Below are 23,149 nucleotides of genomic sequence, written 5' to 3' on the forward strand. Positions count from 1 at the left end.
TCAATAGGTACTCTCCAAATGTACTCACTATTTTTCCCTTAACATTTCTGCAAGAAAATTTGCTTTTCAGTACAAAACAATGTGACATACTGACTATAGGTGATCCTGTAGTCATTTTTCAATTTCATTCAGTTTTGAAAAAAGCTTCTGTTTTCCCCAGCATATAAGATCCCAGTTTCTCTGTCCAGTGCAAATGTCCCAGGGATTCTGCTGGATAAGCTGGCAACAGATTGCTAAAAATCACGAAGCTGACAATTGCAAGTGCTCGGCAGGGTGAACCCAGGCTATTTTTTCACAAATTCAGTTTCCAAAAGTTGCTTGGCCAATAAACTTCAGCTGTTTTCCTTCCTTTCCCTGTAAGCTCCACAGGCACAGAAGAATCATGTATATATGGGCAATGATTTGGAAAAGCACTTGTCATTTTCACATGCATACATAAATACAAAAATAAATGTGCTTTTAGAATGAGCACAGTGAGCATAATGAGGCAATGCATTTTGTGCAAATCACCAAAGAAAGTGCAAAAAAGTGAAGCTATCACAAGGCTTCCACAGCGGGAGCTGTTTTGCACAGAAAGTGGGAAGTGGACCAAACCTGCTGAAATACACACAGGTGTTCTGCAGGAATGTAAATGTACAGTTCACAAAAGCAGTCGGCAGCTACAGCACATGCGTCGGCAACTCCCACAAATGATGCAGCTTGTGTCTTTCACTTTCCTAGTGCACAACTCCATATTAAATTAATGGTGTTGATTTATATTTAAGTAACAACATCAGTCTTCGAGTAATTAGAGGCCTTATGTTCTTTGATTCAACAGACTGCCTATGAGCCAGCTTTGACACCAGTGGAAAATTCTACTTACAGATCCAAAGCCTCAAAAACATTAAATAGGACTTTTTGCAAACTGCATTAATGATTGCTTTGCTGGGTAAAAAGCCACAGGAGACCAAAAATGCTAATGGTTCAAACCTCCTAGTTTGGAATTGTGCTAAATAAAAGCTTTCATTTTGCCAACATACCACGTATTGAGGTTTTGCAAAATGTTTTATTTATAGTTGGATTTTTTTCAAAGCCTTGCTTGTTCACTTGTTATTACAACAACAAAATGATCAGGTTAACTTTGGATTGAAGTGTTTCATTCAAACCAAGCTGATTTCTTTTTCAAACTAATTTTTAAAGCTCACCAGTAAACAAAACACTTTCCCTGCCAGCTCTCTAGAGTGCCTATGCAGAATGTGAAGAAAATAAAAGTATTACTGCTACTATTTCTTTGTTATCTTACATTAGCACTAAAATATCCTAAGCAAGCATTAATACTCCATTGCTCCACATCATGGTCACACATCTGATAAGAGGTTGCTTTTACAAACAGTTTGCAAGTTTACACTAAATTGCACTGCCAGTGGACACAAAAGACAATTAGCACAAAAAGAATAAAGCAGCAATCAAATGACTTGTTGCAAAAAAAAAAACAAAAAAAAAAAAACACATGTAATTCCATTCCCCCTCTAGAATTCTATATGCTAGCTTTGTATACATTAGGTTAAGGTATATAGATTGAAGAAGATTAAACTGGGGTGGAGAAAGAGTCCAGCACCTGTTCTCTTTTAACACTTTCAAAATAGAAGCCTTTTCATCCTGCTTACTGGTTGAAACACTGGTTTAGCCTTTTGTTCACTGTTAGACACAAATGCATTAATACAACAGAAAATGTGATGTATTTCTGTACCTATGAAAGCCTATAACATTTATCTTAATTTACCTTGCTAAAAGGCTTGTTAGCATATTAATCCCCATTAATGTCTTACTGCTTGGTCAATAAGATCTTGAAGTCCATCAATTCAATAGGATGAATGCACCACTCCAATGGTTCTAAAAATCTAACAATAAAGGCTTGTGTGCCTTAAGTCTGTGATGTAATGCTGAGCCACCAGCTGGGATGTACTGACAACAATGTAGCCATGGAGATAGTCAACCTGCTCGGTTGCCAGTGGAGTAGATGAAAGAGAAATCTCTGGGAAAATTAGTTAGTGCAGAGGTATTTGGAATCTGCACCTCAGTAATGTATTTATAGTTGCAAAAACTTCAAAACCAAAGAAAAATGCCTTTCTTTACCCCCCGAGCACTCACAAAATTTATACAAAATACATAATCAAGGAAAATTTTCCCTGCCTTCCTTACTGCTGTACCCTAATGGATTTGCTTCCCTAGAATGAAAATCCCAGTTATGTTTTACAGTCCCATTAATAAGAAGATAACTTGATCTGTAATCTATAAATCATTGCTGACCAAAGTCAACAAACAAAGATTCTCCTTAGGCCTCACTATCCATCATTACCCTTATCCACCCCAAAAGCCTGCCAGAACAAATGAGACGGGTGCTAAATCAGTAAATCTGTGCTGGAAAGTAAAGAGAGAAGTCTGTTTCCAGAAATGAGGATCCTTTATAGATAGTGTCTTGCCTCCAGCCATTTCCTTTAAAATTCAATGGTTATCTAGCATAAATGATCTCCTAGGTCACACTTACAGAGGCATACAGTTGGCAGGGAGAAGCTCTTGCAGGATTTTTGCAACAGTAGTATTAAGTACATAGTTAGAGAGCAAACAGGAACATTAAGAGTTGTATTTATAAAAATGTACCTCCTAAGTGCATGAAAAAGTACTCTGAACACAAGAGCTGAGTAGATCTCCAATTAAAATTTAAAAACAAAAATCTTTTTCTGTTATAAAAGGTTCCATCTTGATAGCTGATCAGTGTGAAGCTCCACATCTACCTGCAGAGCAGGGCAATGTTTTTCCACCTTTCTCACACAAATTCATCAGCAAACCTCCATGCTGACCTGAAGGCTACACTGCTAAGTGCAAGGGTGTCATTTGCTCACCTTTCCTGTGAGGCTCTGGACCCCTCAGGACCCCTCTGCTGAGAATTCCAAGAATGGATGTCAGTAACGACAGTCACTGCAAACAGACTTCAGACTATTATTTTTATTGCTGCTCTCACAGAAATAGAATCTGTTCCCTGACCTAGAAAAAGGGCATCAGAAGATCAGTAGATGCTAGTCACCCAGTAAGGGAGGACAAAAGAGGGGAATGAACAGTGACCAACCGCAGCAACCACTATCAGGGAAAATGTGGATTCAAAATCAACACATCCTCTCCTGCACAAAAGAACAAAAGTTGTCATTTTCCTTTCTCTTTGTCTTCCCTCCACTGACAACAGTCCTTTTCCTAGCTTCTCTGACACCTTTCACTGTCTGAGTAACTTCTTTCCTGTCTCCATCTTTGCTCGTGTTCTCTCTTCTGTTTTCAGCCCATCCCATCCCAGCTCCTTCTTAGAAGAGACAGAATAGGCTTCCGTAACTTTAAAGCAAGTTCCCATTGGCTCAATCACCTATAAAAGTATTTGTTTTCTTCTTTTTACCACCAAACATGCCAACTCAGTCTTAAACTCCTTCAACTTGTGCAAGTTTAAAACTCCCCAGTCTATTGCTTCCATAAAAATGCTCTTAGTAGGGTCCCTCCCAGTTCCCCAGCAGTACTTCCAGACTCCTATTCACTCCAGGCTCCCTTCACATTCAGCTACAACCACCATATTTTGCATGCTTTGTTTTTCACACTATGCTGTTCCTGTATATAGCATTTCTCACCTGCAGTCTAAGCAAACAAAACACCTCGGGGCTTTGGCAAAGCCTTTGCTCCTCCTCCTCCCACCACTCTTCTTAGTCTCTCCATCATCAGGTAAACCTAAGGTTTCTACAGTGAGTCACAAATCAATTGCTGCTCTTTTGTTTTGCTTTGCTCTACCATATCCAGTGCAGCAGATTTTCCAGTTGACATATTCCACTTCAGTCAAAATTGTGTATTTTCTCACAATCTCCCACGTTATTTATCCCATCTGACTGCACTGACGTAGCTGTCATCACTCACGCCTTGTAGATAATCTTTGATTCTTTCTTCTCCTCAAATACACAACCCTGTACCTAACCAGTTTAATGTTATCATCAGATAGTAAAAGCCTAGCAAAATTCCTCAGTGATGATGTGTATGTTTTCTGACTTCGTTGGCTTTCTTTTCATGTTGCTGACTTTTTTCTTCATTTTTTTTGGCTTACCTTTCTACAGTTCCTTCAGAAGAGGGAAGAGCTAGGACCTGAGTCACAATATAACTATTCTTGTGAATCAACAGCAAAAAATGTACCCCACATATTGACTTTTAACATACAAAAAAAAACATCAAGTATGCATGAAATAAAATAAAACACCTTCCACCATCCACATCGTGCTGCTCCCAGCAAAGAACCTGGGCCACTGTCTCACTGTAATGATGTATAGGGAGGGTAAGAGCTTAACATTAGAGGAAATGGGCAGCTACTTGTGTCTATTGATTTTTATTGAATTATTAATGGATCTTAAGAGAAACCGAGTGAGTTGGATTATAAGTGTTAGCACTCTTGTAATTGAACTAATAAGAGGTTGTTTTAGCTTGACTAGACTGCTAAAGCATCAATTAGACTAAAAATAAATTCTATATATTGGATTCTCATATTAGGTGTGCTCTTTTCTTACCCTCACTTAAACTGCATACTTAACGTATATACAGCCACACATGGTACACATCTTGGTGGCCTTCCCTTCACTTTATTTTAAATCTCTGATCCTTGCTTAAGTTCATGATTTTCCCGCCTGACTCCTGCAGCTTGAGAGCAGGCTATTAGAACAAAAAATGTGCTTAAAATAAAGTCAAAGTCACTCAAGGTCTACAGTCCTTGACAGAAGCTCTAGATAGCTTTGAAAGGATACAATACGACATTACAGCATTTCAGAAATATGATTTTCAACAGTACAAAGACTTGTTTTTATTTCACTTTGCCCCAGTTTTTGAAAGAGAAGACAGACTGCTGAGAAAAAACTGTCCTTGATAAACATGCAGTAGGAGATAGTGCTCAACAGCTTCCAGTGCAAGTCAGATTCTTGGAAGAAAATGAAATCTTCGTTTCAGCCTCATGAAAACATTGCTGGACTCCACAGACATTATGCATTTTAAAAATATATGTATCACAGGAAATTTTTGAAAGCAAATATTGTCTGCCATCATGTAATGTTTTACTTGGCAAACTGCGTCTTCTTACTATTTAATTTCTTATAATTAATTCATATGGTAGTGTATACATGATAAAACAAGTAATTATATATAGCTATCTGTCAGACATGAAAGCATCCCGGGGGCTCTCCTTAGGCACCAAATAACTAGTCTGATGTAGCTGCACACTGAGAATAAAAATGATGTTGCATATGATTAATTAGTGAATTCCAGAAATCAGAACAACTTACTGAAACTACAGTTCATGATCCATTTCCCTTCAGCAGTACAGCAGTGTGTTTGATATAGGTCTATTAATTTCAACTGCTAAACAAATTCTTTTTTTTTCCAAAAACATGACAGCATCTCATCATTTTAAACTGTGAATTTCAAGAATTCTCTTATTAATTTTGTTTTCCACTATTCTGAAAAAGAATGAAGAGTGATAATATTTTTTATGAATAAACTACTGGTATATATCAGATTGTACCTCACGTGTATTTTAAAACTCCTCATCAGAAGAAAGACACATGCGTATAGGGTAGCATGTATGGCAAGCGACCATGTGGGTGGCTTAGAATGCATTTGAGGTCTGGGCAGGATCTAAAGCATGCAGTAAATACCCACAAGCTATTCAGTAAAATACTGTCTGTCCTACAAAAATAAGTGTCAATATCACAACTCATCTCTCAAAAGATGCCTAACTAGCTAGGGTATCATAACAGATATCATCGCTGTGGCAGTTATTGCTCTATGTTGTTTATAAAAGTCTGTATTTTAAATTCACTCTAGTTTAATGTCTAGCGTCTCTGTGCATTTGTTACAGCTCTTAGGGATCCAACCTCTACAAATCGTAAGACGGATTGCACATATAGACTGAGGTGGGAAAAGTTATGTAAGGATTTTGGTACTCGAGCACAGTGGAACCACCTAACTCTTTCAGTTGTCATATCCCAGCTACAAATGAAAACTGGAGATAAAGGTAAACAAGAACAAGATTAAACTTTCAGTTGCTCTTCTCTTTTGTTTAGATTGCAAATGTAAGTACTTCTTATGAAAACATTCTCCTTAATTTCTCTTTAAAAAAAAATACAACATATGTTTTTATTGCAAGGGGAAAATGGTTATCCTCAGTAAGAGAAAGCCTCTCATTACCAAGTACTGGAAGTATACGAGTTTAAAAGAAATACCACAAAAATCCCTTTGTAAGATATGTTTCAGGTGTTTTTTTCTTAGTAACATCATTGTCAGTCTTGGCTATAGGCGGATGATAGAATCAGTCTGAACATCCTTCCCACAGAAGTAATTAAAATCAAATAACACTGAATCACATCCTGAGAACTGTAAATGTACAGACTTTGCCATTGTTATAGGCAGTGGGACTATAAGTACACAAGTAAATACCATGATTTATGCACCAGTGTCAGGTACATTTCCAGGACATGCTAAGTTAGGAACATTTTTTCATCTTCCTGAATAAGAGTCGTGGCAGATAAGCCACATTGGCACCTCAGAATTGGCCTGAAAATTCTTCACATGTAGATTTCTCAGTTACATAATGATGGAAATAAGTTGGTATCTTCTGCCTTTGCTAAGAAAAAATATTAATAATTGATAATACATTAACTGCTTAATATGAATATTTAATGTTTAATATAAATACTTTAATTGCTTTTTAACAGAGATTTGAAAGGAACATTCTGCCTCCCTGGAATGGAAGCTTTTCTATCCGCTTTTTTAACTTCTCGAACTAACCCAGAATGACAAGAAAATGACTCAAGCTCTACCAGTTGGTGTAGATGAGAAAATTTATTTCTTAAATATATATGATACTATTGCTGCAGCTTACTTGCAAAAAAAAAAATGGAATTTAGGTGAGAAGAGAGGAGATCAGGTAAGTTTCTCACTTTAGTAAAAAAGTACTACGGAACTCCTAAGTAGGACTCTCACCCAAAGAATTTTGTGCATACTGTAAAGACTAGCAAATAGCACAACATTGACTACTCACAAGATTTAAAGTAATATATTCAAATACTCAGGGCTTTATCTGCATTTCAGATGTCTTCATCTGATTTACTTATATTCTATTCAATATTACACTCCCTTAAAGAGAAAATATGTCACTGGTTACTGCGGTTGGCCAATATGATTTGACATGTATCCTACTGCAATTTGATGAGGACCTCCTGATGAGGCCCAACCAAGTGCTGTTTATAACCTACTCTGGACATCTACTCTGGAAATAGATGGTTCGTTCTCTAAGACTCCTTACTTCCTTCAGCCAAGGATTATTCTAATCAAGACAGCTTATTCAAATATAGATATCTACACTTAAGATTCCCTTGAGTCTCCTCTTGAGAGAAAATTATCAGTAAAACTGATAAAATTCTCAAATGTAGACAAAGTCACTCAATTTTTGGTATTATCTCAGCTGCTGCGCTTGAAACTGGGACAAACATGGCAACAGAAAAGAAACTAGGAGAGTTATTGAAGAAAAAGGGAAGTTAGAAGAAAAATGGGAAATGGTTTCAAAAAAGTACATTTAATAATATTAAATGCTTCCAAACATTGTTAGGATAAGTTAGCTATGTTGCGTACTGTGCAAGTAGTACAACTAAATTCCCATATATCAGAAGATAAACGTTATGGTCCTCACAACCCTGATGTAGATCTGGGACTATGGCCAGCAGTCAAGCACCCACCAGTCACTCATTTCTCTCCATCAGAAGGATAAGGGAGAGAATCAGAAGAGCACAATAAAGAAAAAAAACTAATGGATTAAGGTAAAGACAGTTTAAGAAGTGAAGGAAAAAAAAGGAAGAAAAAGAAAGCAAATGCAATAACTCACCTCTTCCCACAAGGAGACTGATGCTCAGTCTCCAAGCAACAGCTGCCTTAGCTTCTATTGCTGAGCATGAAGTTATACATCATGGAATATTCCTCTGACCAGCTGGGGTCAGCTCTCCCAGCCTTGCCTTTGCCCACCTCAGCCTACTCGCTGCTAGGGAAGTGAGAAATAGAGAAGCCCTTGACACCACCCAAGCTCTGCTCAACAACAGCCAAAACACTGGTATGTTATCAGCAGTTTTTTAGTAAAAAATCTAAAACAGCACCCAGTGCTTACAAAAGACCACTGCATTCTCCTGTCTTCTTAGTTGAGCTTACCGCCCTCTCTATTTAATCTGCAATCCTTAGAAGTGCTCTTGAAGTAAAATTAGATTTTGCACAGAAATAGCTGAGCACTATTTTAACTCAGAAACTCTGATTTCAAACAATCCTTCCAAGCATAGTCTCCAAAAGATACAAAGACTCCATCTCATACACATGATTTGAGGAATGATACGGTGTGTGTAAATAGTTTAAGTTCAAGGATGTGAGAAGAACACTTACAGCTGCCACAAGCAGATTATTTGCAAACCATTTTATTTCAGCTGATGTCTAGTCTTGCTGCCTGAGCAAATTTCATTCTTCTCGATGCAACAATAAATCCTGGCAGCTAAGAGTCACAGACTTTATCCTTAAAAATTTCTTCAGCATGGCTCCACCACCACAAATGTAGCGGTCACTCAACACTATCTCAAATATATCCTGGAGGGTGATTGTCAGTTTGAGAGGACTGCCAAGAATTCTATATTCAAAAGCACCTACACAGCATAATCCATATCCAACCTACCCATAAGGTATCTCAAACCACATAACAAGCTCAGGCAGAAATTAGATTTCAGACTACTTGGAATAAGGCTTAGAGGATGTAAATGAGGAAATCTCAACTCTTAGAAGTATTGATTTTAACAGTCTTCAAAGGAAAGTTAAAGGTGACATAAATATTAATAAATATTATTATTATAAAACATAAAGGCATCTACCACAACAGTGTCTAGAGACATCACATAGCTTTGGAAAAGCATCAGTTCTTTCTAGGACAGAAGCGAAACTCTTCCACCATTCAGAGGAAATTTATGCAGCTTTTCAACACCAATACTGAAGCCAGCTTCGAATATTATTATTTTTGTTCTATCTTAAGGAGAAATTCTACCAACAGGAGCATTATTATTTCTATTTATTCTTTGAATTGTAACAGTACTTAGGCATGAATTAAGATTGGTGAAGTCTGGCTCTAATACAGAATAAATGACATCTAATTTTGCAGTGTATCTTAAGTTAGTTAAGTGAGAACATGGAAACAGCTATCATACACACAGGCTCTAGCCATTACAAAATGCTGTCTCTGACAAGCTTTGTGTTAACTTGTCATTCCTACACTTGGAATTTGCTAGTAATTAAAGCCACAATGCCACTTGCAAAAAGAGTTTGTGCTGAGAAAGGGAGCCTGGGACCATTTCAGCCATAGAGGACGAGGGACAGGTCTCCAAAAAGCTTGCACTATTGTTACTGTGCCCTTTAGTGTCACATTTTTTAATATTAAGATTGACAGTCTTTCCAGAAATTAACAACTCAGTGCCCAAAGTGCCCATTTGGACTGGAAAAAGGGATGCACGCCTCTGAACAAACACAGGTATTACAGTCTCATTGGTCCTGTGACTCTCCACTTCCACAAAAGCAATCCAAAGGTTCCATCTGTGACCTTATTCCCCCTGTTGCCAGCATACAACCTCTACACTCAGTCAGAGATGACCAGCCAAGACCAACTGCTGACCCATGTGCAAAAAGTACATAGTTCCTGTGTGTGCTGCCACTATGGCACTCAATGGGCAGCACAGCCTTACCTTCACTCTTGGCTAAGAGAACCCCACCTGGCAGGTTCTAAATCATATACATTTTTAGGATTTCATTTTCTGTGTCTGTACATAGTAATACAATGATTAATTTTGGAAACAATTTCATATGCCCATATGGAAGCACATGAGCTAAGAAATCTTCTCAAAAATTCATCATGCTGAATTCACACTCTGAATTCACAAACTACTAAATCCACTTATAATATGGATGCACTGATCTTGTGTATGATAATCTACAGTGTCCTCATCTACACATTTTACCAACAGCAATGATCAAGAAGCTTTCTATTTTTTACTTATTACATGCCTGGCAAGTTCTTCTCATGGCAACAGACTCTAATTTGAGTGACATGGAGATCACTAAGAGCATAAATTGTTTTTCTGGTTTTCAGTCAGCAGAGAAAGAATGCAGCTGCAGAAAAAAAAAACCTTCTTAAGGCACCTGATTTCACTGTGATTCCATGGCTTCAGTGCCCCCCTCAACATGGACATGGCTGATGAGATCCCGGAAATGCAGACCTGCAGCCTTAGCCTCTGTGCAAGTCCCCAAGGACTGTGTGACAAAAATGACTGGTGTTGCAACAAAGAACAAGCTACACAGCTGGTGCTGGTGTCAGATGCCTGCTGGGATGTTTTTTTCTGCATGATTTTTAGTTCTACTTCTTACAGCAGGTTTCCATCAAATGGCTTACCACATACATTAAGCAGAGATGTATGCTTCTTTCATGAAAACAGACATGAATTCTCAAATCTAACTTTAAAGATAAGCGTTAATGCAGCTACTAATTCAAGTAAGCTGCAGGCATTAACTTTTGCAGAATTCAGCCAGAGGAATAGACTTAAAAGGCCCCAGTCCATCCCATTTACTTGTCTGTCACCAGAGAATAGTCCTGGTATTAGGTAGGACTACAGAGTACTGTAGACTCTACTCAGAGACACTTAATTTTCATCTCAGCTGGCTAAATCTGAACCAAATTGCTCATTAGCCAAAGGCCATGCTGCTGATAACACTTAAGCTTTAGTGTAAGAATAGCTTGATAGTACACTAATCTAATGCCTTTGATACTAATGGTATGGGCTTGCACAATCACAGTTTTCATGAGAAAGAGAAACAGCAAAAAAAGGTAGACTGTGCAGAGGACTTGGCTTTCAGTGCTGCAGTGGGGATGTTTTGTTACACAGGATTGCAGGATAAGAATGTAAAGGTACAAATTTTAGAAACAACTCTTCTGATTAAGTAGCTGGTTGTTCCCTGATATCAGAAGAGCCTCTAAAACTATAAACCATCCTCCAGTATGACTAACTAGTATCTAATTAACACTATTATCTAGACTATTGTGTTTACTTACTGGAGAGGGAGAATGGGAAAGGAGAGTGGTGAAAAGAGTTATACAGAAATGTCATCCAGATGGTTGACTTTTAGGTTGCCTGAATACCTGAATACTATGAAAATAAAGGAAAACTTTCTTATGGAAATGTGCTTCTACTTCTAGACCTCAGCCATAGCAACTTGCAACTTCTACACCAATGAGAATTTAAAAAAAAATTAATTGGAGAGATAATTATTTTAGCTGATTAATATGCTGCATAACTAATTCATCGCATTTAATAGGCCTGTCACTTTGACAACTCATGAATCAATACATTCTTCCCACAGCAAGTTACACGATGGAGCTGAGCATCTTTGCAAGGTATTACCTTCACAGTAGGCGTTGTCCTCTCGAAGGGCCCTGAAGCCATCTCGGCAGCTACAGACAGCTCTGTCATCTAGGTTTCGGCAGACAGAATGCTCCATGCAGTTGTGTCCTTCAGTGCAAAAGTCATGGCCTGTTCAGAAACAAATATGACTGAGAATTAAAAAGAATCCAGGGATTATAAAGCACCCTCGTCAAAGACAGCACTGTCTTTTTTCAGTTAAGTCAAAGAATACTTTTCTGTTGTTCATGAGATACAGAAAAACAAATTGTACCAAGCATGCAGCATATGAAAGGAGTAGTAAAGGCCATGGGAACAGACTGTCTCTAGGTCTTCGCTTCAGTTTCAGGTTATACCATTGATCTGAAGGCAGCTGGATAGGTGGCTTGCTTAAATCTCCTTACAGTTTCCTTGCCATTGTTAAGTATTTTACAGGACATTTTATAACAATGCATTTTTCTTCCTTTAGGTTTCTTGCGGGTTTTTTTTGGTCAAACTCTTATAAAAGAGCTGAGCAACTTAGACATTCAGTACCTCATTTACTAATGGGATTACTTTTTTTTTTCCTAGCACTTTCATTCCCAAGTGTTTTTTGCAATCTTTCCCCATTTAACTAAAAGTCTTTGATTAACATTGACTTATTTTGCTTTTCTCTTCCCTTTATCTTTTTCTTTCAAGCTGAAAACTTCCCAGATAGCCTCTGCCATTCCATTTCAGAGAAATTTATTTTTAAAAATCTTACCTTTTGGCCTTCCTTATTTTCTTCTACTCCTAATTTTCCATTTCAATTTTTCTTAAGTGTGTTTTCTACAGCAACTTAATTATGAAATTTTGAGATTCTGAAGTTCTCTTCCAGGCTAAAAGATTTAGAATGAGCCTTTCAACTCAGTAGGTTGTCGCTGCTGTTGTTTTTTAATATCTTATGTTTGCTTTCATTGAAATCTAATCATTAAATCAGCATTTATTATGCTAAATCCAAGCTAGCTGCAGTAACTTACTTGAAGATTCCAAACTTCCATATCTGTCTATTAAGGTATGATGTTTGTATGCGTTATTTTCTCAGCAATCTTATTTGTTTAAGCTTTTCCTCTATAACTGAGACATCAGAATTGGTCAATCAGCAGTACTTCAATGGTCCTTGCCAATGACTCTTTCCCTGTTTCAAAATCTCTCATGGGAGAACTGGGGAATGTGGGTTAGGCTTGGGGCACCAGATTGGTGTAATAGCAGCAACTCCAGATTTTGAGCTAGAATTAGGTTTTAAAACTGGCCTCTTATGAAATAACAAATAAGTATTTGCTGGTGGTAGAGAATATTATTTTTAACACTCCACTGGGCTTCTGCTTCATATTTTGATACGAAACAACTTCTGTCCCTAAACTATATGAGTATGTTGTCGTCGGAAAAATCTGGAAAAAAAACTCTCTAACTCCAATGTAATGTCAGAAAGCCAGCATTCCTTTATTTTCACAATACGTACCAGGCAACTTGACAAATCAAGCTTGCCCTCTCAGAGTTCAGGTTCTACATTTAAACAATTAAGATATACATATGCAATACATTGGCATACATATTCATTCTTTTCCAACAACTCGTTAATTTATGCTAGTGTTCCTCTTGGCATGTGTGGTGGGGATCTATGATGGTTGTAGGCCACCTACTTCCTCTTTATTTCATCTTCCTCTTCATCACAGTGCCCTTTGACTGACCTTCAGCTGTTTTTCCCCCAATTTGGAAAATTTCCATTGTTTTTTACCCCATCCACTATAACTCAAAACAATTTATATGAAACCCAAGAAAAAGTAGTTGCACCTGGTGGATGCAAAGATAAAAGTAGCCTATAGTGACTTCAGTGCTTCTGTGAAGCAGGACCACTCAGAAATACAAGACTGTTCCCATACCAAGCAAAAGATAAACTGGAAAGTTTTAGAACTTAGCACACATCAATTCCTTTTTGCTAAACTAATATATTGATCTCTATTGCTAAACGAGCCTATATCAATGTCAGACAGGCAAATGGCAGACTCTGCTTGAATATCAGTTCACACACGTTTTGAACTTGGGCCGTTCATATGCAATGTGAAGCAATAGAAATCAACCTGAAAAGGCAAAAAGAAAGAAGAGTCCACAATGGCAAAAGGTTTTAGTACTTAAACCCAATGACACGGTCACGATGCAAACATCACAGACCTACTAGTATAGTGGAGACTGATGATTTCAGTTCTTTCTTTTCTGCTATGGATAAAGAGAAAGGTTTGGCTAATTTTACTTGCATGATATAATTTGTCATGACTACCACAATGTTGTTATCTAACATAGCATTTATGTTAGAAGCAAAAAGTTCTGCACTTCTACAAGCATTAGAGGCCCTTCAGTATTCACTGATAACAGCAAAAATGTGTGTCAAGAACAACCTCTGCCCATGGTGATATTTGCTCTTTGCCCTTTTGTTGTCTTCTCATTGAAGTCTGAGTTAATAACAAAGCAACCGTAAATTTTTTTTATTTCCTGGTCTGGATTTGTTTGTATCAGTATGGCATTTCATAACTAAGAATATACATGTTATCCTGGAAGTGGGTGATAGGGTTGGGTTTTTTTTGTTACTTTCTGAAGATTCTTAACACTCCTGTCTCCGCTGTATTAACGCTGCTGTTTAAAGAATGCTTCTTGTTTAAAGAACGAAATCTGTATTTCATGAGGGGCCATGATAGCATGCTTCAAGTAGGACTCAAAATGATCAGAAAGCACTAATCTGACATATATTAAAACTTTCTAGCTCTACCAGGCACTAGAAACAGAATTATTTTCTCTAAGCCAGGCAAGATATTATAGAAAATTATCGTGAAAAAAATTCTTTTTGACTGTGATAGTCTTCAAGAGCTATCAACTTTTCTTAAGCCTTTTTCTTCTACTTTCTTCTTATCTCTCTACTTGGTGTCATTAATCATATCCTTCGCGGTTCTGCTGAGCAGCACCAAAACAAGTCTAGCTACATTCTTCTTTTCACTGAAGTGTATCTAAAGTCAGCCCAAGAGTCTAACATCTTCTTTCATGCCAGGTATCAATTTATCATTATTTAACGTTAGGAGAAACAGACATAGCCACTTGACGTTGCAATTGCTTATATCTTTGAAGACACTAATGTTACTCCAGATGAAAAGACTGGACTCAAGACAGAAAACTTTTCCCTTTGGAAAAGACCAGTACTTGTGTAACAGATAAGTCACACAGTGTACCAAAACAGTGCTCAGAGGTTCTGCTTGTAGATGCAGAGTATAACTCCAAAGAGATCAACAATTTCTGACACTCTGAACAACTGCACAGCACAAATGTTCTCCAAAGCAGACATCTTGAAGTATTTTAGAAGGATGCTGGGGAACACAGATATTTTTCCAATCTCATTTTGTTTGGACACCAGAATGAGTGAGGGATAGAAAATCACTAATCATGTATACAGTTTCTTTGAATTTTCACCCACATTTGGCTAGAATTAGACACACAAGAGCCAGTGAATGTGTCTCACAGAATTTACAGTATTAGATATTTTACAAACAACTTTTAGACATCGTGATGCAGGAATTGTCCATTCAGATTCACAAAGTCTGCTGTGATTACATGTATGATTGTCATATTCAAAAAGATCACAAAATAAGTCTATATAATCTATAAGAAAACAAAACTGCACGGAGCTCATATACATCCTGTTATTTTCTTACCTTTACAGATTTTGCAGCAACTGTGAGACAATGGGATCTGTTGAGATTCTGGGCAGCTCAAAGTTGCACAGCTGTCTTTTGGAATACGCTGCATTTTGTGGTCCTGTCAGATGGAAGCAATTGATTGTTGTTGCGGAATAAGATAAAGAATAACTTTAGTTGGATTTTGGCATTGCAATGTACAAACAAAGTTCCTATGCTAAATCCAGACACCTTTGAAAACCATTTGAAAGGACAGCACAGCACAACAGAAGCATCAGGAACTATCCCATGCTAAAACCTTTCCAAGTAATAGAAAGTATAGAAGCAGTTCTCATTCTTTGCCTTAGCTTTCAAGCAGCTTGCCTCAAAAGTTTCTCCTAAAACCATGTCCAAAAGAGCAACAGTTTTTCTCAGAAACAGAGGCTGTAGATTCCAGAGTAATAATGAATACTCTAAAGCAGCTTTCTATTTATATTTTATATGCTGTAAAACCTGAACATCTCTGACCTCAGTGCTGCAATAGAGATGCTGAAGGAAACAGGCACTGATTCTGCCTTATGAAAAATAAGGTTTCTTATTAAACCTGGATCAGCATCTGGAAGCATCTAATGCCAAGATACTATCTGAATATCTTCAGGCATTTAGTGCTGGTCATACACAGTCACTGCAGTTTGACCATGGTGAAATGCCTACCTCAGCAATCAGGCTACCACTGAAATACCACCTTTAATGTCTTCCGAAGTGCTCTATTCCTGATAGAGCAAAAACAGAAACCAAAGCAAACAAAGGAACAAAGCAGTAACATGTTCCTCCTCTGCCATAGAACCAGCAATTCAGTTAAATTATGAACTTGCTGAATTCAGGGCCCTGTACTTCTGCATGCATGGAGAATGCCTAAAATCATGCATATGCTACTGTATGTATTATTATTAAAGGTTTAGCATTTGGTTTTAAGTCATCTTTGAACACAATATATAAAGATTAAATCAAAATGACCACCCAAATTTTACATTAAACATTCTTGACACAATCCAACCCAAACCTGAAATCACACTAAATCAAACCAGATACTGATGTGTACTATAAACCAGAACAAACAAAAGCCAGCAATCTTTCAAAATAAAGAAAACAACCTTTGATAGAAATAATACCAGAGTAGTCTGGATTGCATTTAATTTTTTTAACAGACTCTAATTTGGAAGAGAATGTTTCATTCACTCATTTTACAAAATTTAAACATAAAAGTGCATAAGTGCATGCCTATAGCAGACAAAATTGACGTTAAAAATTATGCACAACTTGAAAGAAGGAATTCCTTACACTGCCTTGATAACTTCACCATAAGCCTCCAAACAGTCCTATCAAGTCTCTCTTGTGTCGGGGTTACAGATTATATCCCTTTATAAGGACTCCAATGCCAATATAATAGTGCCAACCTATGACTTCCTGGTTGACCCACACAGTTTACAGCGTGAGGATTTTCTGCTCTGAAATACCATTCACAAGGCTGCTCATCAGAAACAATATGTACTTCAGACCTTGAGAAAGGATAATATGAATCAAAGCTGCTGCTTAATATTTCAACCAAGACAAGCAGGCAGCCCACTGACATCCAGATTCATCAACAAAATACAGACGAGCACAGCCAACAGAGACATTTTGTTCATAATGGCGTATCTGCTACACGCAAGAAACATGAAGTAACACCATATAACTTTTGATGACTGTGAATTAATCACAGAATTAATGTCCCAGGTGCCACATTGAAAAATACAAGCTCACAGTCCTGAAAACCATATGACTGAAACACACACTTCAAAAATTACTTTTGGCCATGTTCTCCTTTCCTTTTTCAAAAGATTTCGAAGTACCCACTCGGAGAATTAAGCTCAAACGGATGAAAAGCAATGACAATAAGACAATGGTCACCAGTTTTTCTTTGTAAGATGTACACTGTCTCACAAAGGCATCGAGATGTTTGGAAATTGCCAGGAATTTGCCTGATGGATGGATGGAACCCCTCCCTCCAGGAGCAGGCAGGAAGGGCACACCAAAGGGAAGGCTGTAAGCAGGCCTGAGAGCAGAGGACTGGCTCCTCCCTGGATGTGTTAAAAAACTGTTTGGATGTGGTGCTCAGGAACATGATTTAGCAGCGGGTTGTTAGAGTTAGGGCAGTATGGTTAGGTTGTGGTTGGACTTGATGATCTTGAAGGTCTTTTCCAACGTGAGCAATTCTATGATTCTATGATTCTAAGTTTAAGCACAAACTGCCATACCATCATGACTTTGGTAGCCAGAAAGGATTTTATACCTCTGTTACTGAGTCATTCTGGATTTCCTGCAATCCCGTGAAGTTTGTACAATGTTAAGTACAGCAGTTAAATCCCCAAACCTCTGCTGCAGCTTCACGGAAGGAGTTTTCCCATATGTTCCACTGCCCTAGAAATGTGCATTCAGTTTTTCAGCATGCAGCTCCCTGCCACCCCAGATATTCTCACCCTATCCCTTTGCCCCAGCAGCAAAGCAGGGCATGCCGCAGCAGGTGCATGACTCAGCCTGCAACCATGCCCTGGAGTATATTTTGCCCTTCGTGTGTATTTGTGGTCTGCAGAGCATCTGTATTCTTGCAGCATGATGAGACCAACAGCATGGCGTGTTCTGCTTACAAATCAAATGAGTATTCTAATTTCCATCATAAGAAACAGAACTAGACACCCAACATGCCCCCCTCTTTTTCTTCTTTTTCATCCTTCTTTTCCACTCAGAATTATCCTGAAGTCTAAATTATATCCCCATCACGTTTGTTCATCATTTGCACTTGGGCTCGTAATTGTGAACAACAGCACTGCACACAATGTCAATGGAAACATAACACAGCCTAGTGGGTCTTGTTACTGATGATGGTGAGGATATGTAAGGAGGAAGGAATGCAGCTCCATCGTCAAGCTGTGTAATCAAGGCTTGAAGCTATGCAAAGCAAATGTCTTACTGAGTTCCACAGCCGATTTTGCAAATACAAAACAAACACAGGATGCCTTAGATGACTCTCTTGTTGCCATTTCCTAGGGTGGACCTGTCTCTGTTTCAATAGTGGGACTTTGATATTTCTAACATGCAGGAATTTTTTTTCATAAAAAATGTTCTTACCTTGCACTCGAACAGAACACAGTCCCCTGAGCTTGAATACACCGTTTCTCTTTGTCCTTCAAAGTAGGTTCTGCCTTCAAATATGCACACCGCTTCAGGAGAAAATAAAAAATATCACAACGGTTCTGTATTAGTACTCTGTTTATAGAACCTATGCACTTCTGTAGAGATAACGACATTTTAAAATTTAAAAACTGATTCAGCTGCAACAATATTCTAAAGCCACCTGCAGGAGTCTGGACATCACAGGGAAAAAAAAATCAGAGAAAAAAAGATGAAAGAACCAGAAAGGTGTGTATAAATAGAAAGTGAAGGATGGTGGAACTGATGGTGAAGTACTCAGACTGAGAGGGCAGAAGGAATGCACCGCAGGTCACACAAGGAAGGTATGGCTGCCTGCCTGGGCAAGAACGCAGCACAGAAAGGCAGCTGGGGCCAGGAGCAGTGCAGAGGGGGGAATGACACTCAGCAGCCATGTGCAAAGCTCAGAGGTGAACAAGAGGTTGGAGATGTGAGAGCAGTGCAGGCAGCATTAACAGATGACCAGTGTCCTGAAGAGGAATGCTGTCTGACGAAGGGCAATCACAGAAGCCACATATTTGCATTTTGCTATCACAGCCATCTGAAGTACCACCACAGGTACTTCAAAGTTACATATTTGTAGCTTGATTATTTACCACTACTGCTAACATATGTTAGAATATATGAATTTTACTGCACAGGAACAGACCTACAGTGACCGTATTTATTTTTCTTTTTGCAATAGAAATAGGGTCAAACCACAAAGGACAGGATGTTCCAGGCCAGTTGTTGACCTGGCCTCGTGCCACCCCTGCACCCTGACAGTGCCACCATTACAGCACGTGCTGATGTGGCACATACCCCATCACTCACTGAAGTCCCCATTTGGTATTTAAAGGCTACATAAAATACCTGCAAAGCAAACCACCTCTTTGTTTTTTTTAGAAGTGTCTATTACTGCAATTACATTATGCAAAGTATAAAGGCTAAGTAAGGTAATGACTAGATAAAGAAAATTTGATATCTGCCTCTGCTGCTGAGGACACAGTCAAGGCTCATCAAGGAAGTATAATCATGAAATAACAGGAGTGGGTTACTGCTTTAAAGTTCTAGATTACATGTTTGAAGACTAATCTGCTAATCACTGACTTGGAGATGTAAATCAATCTTACTGCAATTCATTCACAGAGAGATTTATCTATTCTGTTTAAAGAGACAACAGTTTGAAGACAATTTTAAAATCTCTCAATGTGCAAGAGTTTTTATTGCCTATCTTATGTTTATTACCTTTACAGTTTTCCCTTTGTATTTTATTTTTTTACTTGCAGCTCCTTGATTTTGTAAACTCCTTATTAAACTGTGAGCATATGAAAAGTCACGTCTTAGAACCGATACTGAAAAAGAAGTGACAGGCATAGTGACAAAAAAGTTGCATGTTTTTCCCAAATTTCCAAATATGAGTTAAAATATCTTATAAAATATAAAGTATCTTGTGTGAAATAAGCCTACACAGCCCTTTCTAGGAGTAATATCGCAATAAGCTCCAACATCCCAAATCTCATGAATGGCAGTTTGCTGTCAGACTCAGTGAAGGTCCTTTATAAAGGGGGGACTCCTAGGGCTAACAGAAGGAGAAAGTTTGCATAGCATCCACAAAGAGGGGTCACAAGATGTCAAGAAATCTCAGTAAAGTACAGTGCCTCTACTCAAGCTCCTCTAGGAAAAAAGTATGTGGAAAAAAATCCACATAAATCTTTACTGGGGACTAACAGATCTTGAATCCAGACAGGAGATGGAAATAATTCAGTCACATATATCACTTCCTATATATTATTGGCCGTGACACTAAACCTGAATACTCATATATTAAGGCCTTTCCCTTGTCACACACATTTCGGGCTTCCAATAACTACTACAGATGACAATTAAAAAACAAGTACAGCAATGCCTGAGGACCAGACAGTGGCAATGGACTGATAACATGTCCTTATGCTTCAAACAGGTAGCCCGTGCCTGTTCATAGGAAAGGCAAAAGACATCAAGATCATAGTTATTCTGTTGGAAGAAAGCTCTCTCCTGAAACTAAACTATTTTTAGCATATTAATATGACCACCTATGCATCTTAAAAAAAAAAAGATTAGTATGCATGCTACCTCAAATCACAGTTCACCGAATCCAGTCACCTTATCAACATTGGTAAACCTCTGGTTCTGCAGAGAAACTCAGGAAATAACATAAATGGAAAAATTACCAGAAGACATCTAGTCTTCTGCAAAATCAGGAAGATATTTCTTATTTTACCAACAGCCCTTTGAAGCTTTTGGGTGTGAAATTATCTTAATGTAGTGCTGCAGTATCACAAACATATGCTGAAAGCAAGAAAATCAAATGATTTCCATAATGTCTTGCAAAAAAGTTGATGAAAAATGAGACTCACAAATGCTAGGGTTGTGAGGGCAGGCAGCCTCTTTCCCACATGTCTTCATCCATGAGAGGGAGATTGTGTCCCAAAGGCTTGAAAATCATTGCAAAATGTGTGCTTTAAGACAAGTTTGCATGGGTCCCAGCAAATCCAAGTCGTGTTGACTTCCCCACCTGCCCTCCTTAGTACACCACCACTAATCCTGTCCACTCTGCAGCTAGAAAATTATGTCTTATTAATTGAATTTCCCTAGATAAAAACTTCCAACTACTGGAATTTGCCATGGCTTTGTCAGCAAGGCTATAGAGCCCCCAGGTATCAGTGACCTGCCTATACAAAGTGATAAAACTATGTTGCAGGTGAAAAAAATATATAAACACTTGATAACTAAACTGAAATGTATCATGAAAGTAAATTGAATAATCAGGCACAATCCCAATCTCATCTTCTCTTACACTCCTGCTCTCAATGACTACATTCCAAAGGAACATCAAAAGGGACATTTCTTCTTGAAATCAAAATCAGCTTTACTTGAATTATTTCTTTCCTATTCATGTCCTGTAAAACCTGAAGGATTCCATCACCTTTGGACAGTTCCTGCCATTAGAAAGCTAAAAGAACTCAGAATCTCTTACTCAAAGCACTATCACTTAATTTTTCTCTTCTCACCTATGCTCATCTGAGTCAAATGTGCTTAACAAAACACACGGGCACTTCATCTACACCAGAAGCACTGGCTCAGTGTTTAACATGGCTTTAGTGATGGTCTAAGTCTGGCCGTGCAATTGGTTGTTCAATTTGGTGAGCACAGAACATGCGTGGAAAGATTTCTAGTAAAAAAAAGGTGCTGATCTTCTAATCCCCCACTTTTTTCCTTGGATAGCAAGACCTACATCTCAGGCAGTGTGGAACAGCATGCTTTTTCTGCCTCCTGCCAGCAGCTGACACAGCCAGTACACATCTCATGATGGTGATGCTTTATGTCTTTATTTTCCTTCAGAAACAAAGATATTTCAACAACATGAACATCTGGACTAGAACAGTGTAATTGGAAAGTCCAGTGAAGATTTAATTTCTGCCTGGCTAGATGTTTCCTAGAATACTGTGATTAGTTTCTGATTGGTATCTCCCTGGGGAAACATATCGTGTTTCATCTTCCTAACTCCTTTCATCCGACAGATTGAGTCACAGTCAAGAAATTACCCGATGATTAGTTGTTTCAGAACGTGATAGTTATTGCCTATGTAGGATTTCATCTCCAGCTGAATTACATAAACCATTTCCTCTTGCCATCAAGCTTCCACTTACTCCTAGTATTGAAAACAAAATATATATTATTCAAAGTACCTAAGAAGGTGAAACAGGAAGTCTACAAAGCCTGGTAGGAAGTTTGACTATACTTGATCGATTTGTATACGTATGATGATACAATCATAAGCATCAGAATAATGTCTAAAAATATTATTAGCAAGATCTGTTTATCCTCATAATTAATATATGCAGATGTAGTGAAAATAATAAAGCTACTCCTTCTAGTAACATTTAACACACTGTTATAGCATGGCTCCTTCCTCACATACATCCAGCAAAAAGAAATCTTTGAGGAGCCCACTGGCTGTCATGTTCACTCAATGAATCATCAACAGTTTGTCACACCATCACTTTCACAACTCTTTTTTTTTCCCACTGGTCTCCAAATGACACTTTTCTTCTGCAGTTATGTGTCCTTAAAACATCTACATAAAATCCACAACCCACCTAACACTTGCCTTCCATTCCCTGAGTTCACAGTACATCACTTGTATGATTTCTCACTTTTGTATATATTGTCTTTGATATCTAGATTGTTTTTGACCTCCTCTGAGGAATGTCTGTGCACTTCCCTGTGCTATCTAAGCTACTTTTGATGACATCACCAGGTGAAAGCAGAAAGTTGGGAACATTGGTAAACCCCTCAAACCACTATATTTTGGCTGCGGTGAGTGCTTGAGCTTGGCCCTTGCAGTGCAGAGTGATGGAGAAAGCGTGTGTGTCAGATGCGACCAGCTAAATGATTTACTTAGCCTGGTGGCTGATCTGAAGGAAGAAGTGGAGAGGCTGAGGAGTATAAGGGAATGTGAGCAGGAGATTGATCGGTGGTGCCAGTCCCTGCCGTCCCTGAGATCGAGGCAGCCAGCTGCGGCCCTGCACGAAGCATGTCACCCCCTACCGCCTTGTAAAAAAAAGGTAACAGGGGAGAACCAGCAGGCAGACGGTGTTCCTGCTGCAGTGATCCCCCTGTCCTCTCCCCCACCTAACAACGGTGATGAACTGGGGGGCAGGGGGCAATGGCAAAAGGTCCCTGCTC

At 38.4% G+C, this 23,149-nt stretch overlaps 1 protein-coding gene across 2 annotated transcripts in view; it reads right to left on the reverse strand.

The window, feature by feature from the left end:
* The window catches only part of NELL2 (neural EGFL like 2), a 146,212-nt gene that overhangs the window by 61,903 nt on the left and 61,160 nt on the right, over positions 1–23,149 (reverse strand). For both annotated transcript variants that reach the window (XM_021384993.1, XM_021384992.1), the window contains exons 10-12: positions 18,359–18,450; positions 15,230–15,332; positions 11,517–11,645 (exon numbers count right to left, since the gene is read on the reverse strand). In XM_021384993.1, coding sequence (XP_021240668.1) covers positions 11,517–11,645; positions 15,230–15,332; positions 18,359–18,450 — 324 coding nt within the window. The remainder of the gene's footprint in view (positions 1–11,516; positions 11,646–15,229; positions 15,333–18,358; positions 18,451–23,149) is intronic.

The sequence above is a fragment of the Numida meleagris genome, chromosome 1 (genome assembly GCF_002078875.1).
Source record: "Numida meleagris isolate 19003 breed g44 Domestic line chromosome 1, NumMel1.0, whole genome shotgun sequence".
Classification (NCBI taxonomy): Eukaryota; Metazoa; Chordata; class Aves; order Galliformes; family Numididae; genus Numida; species Numida meleagris.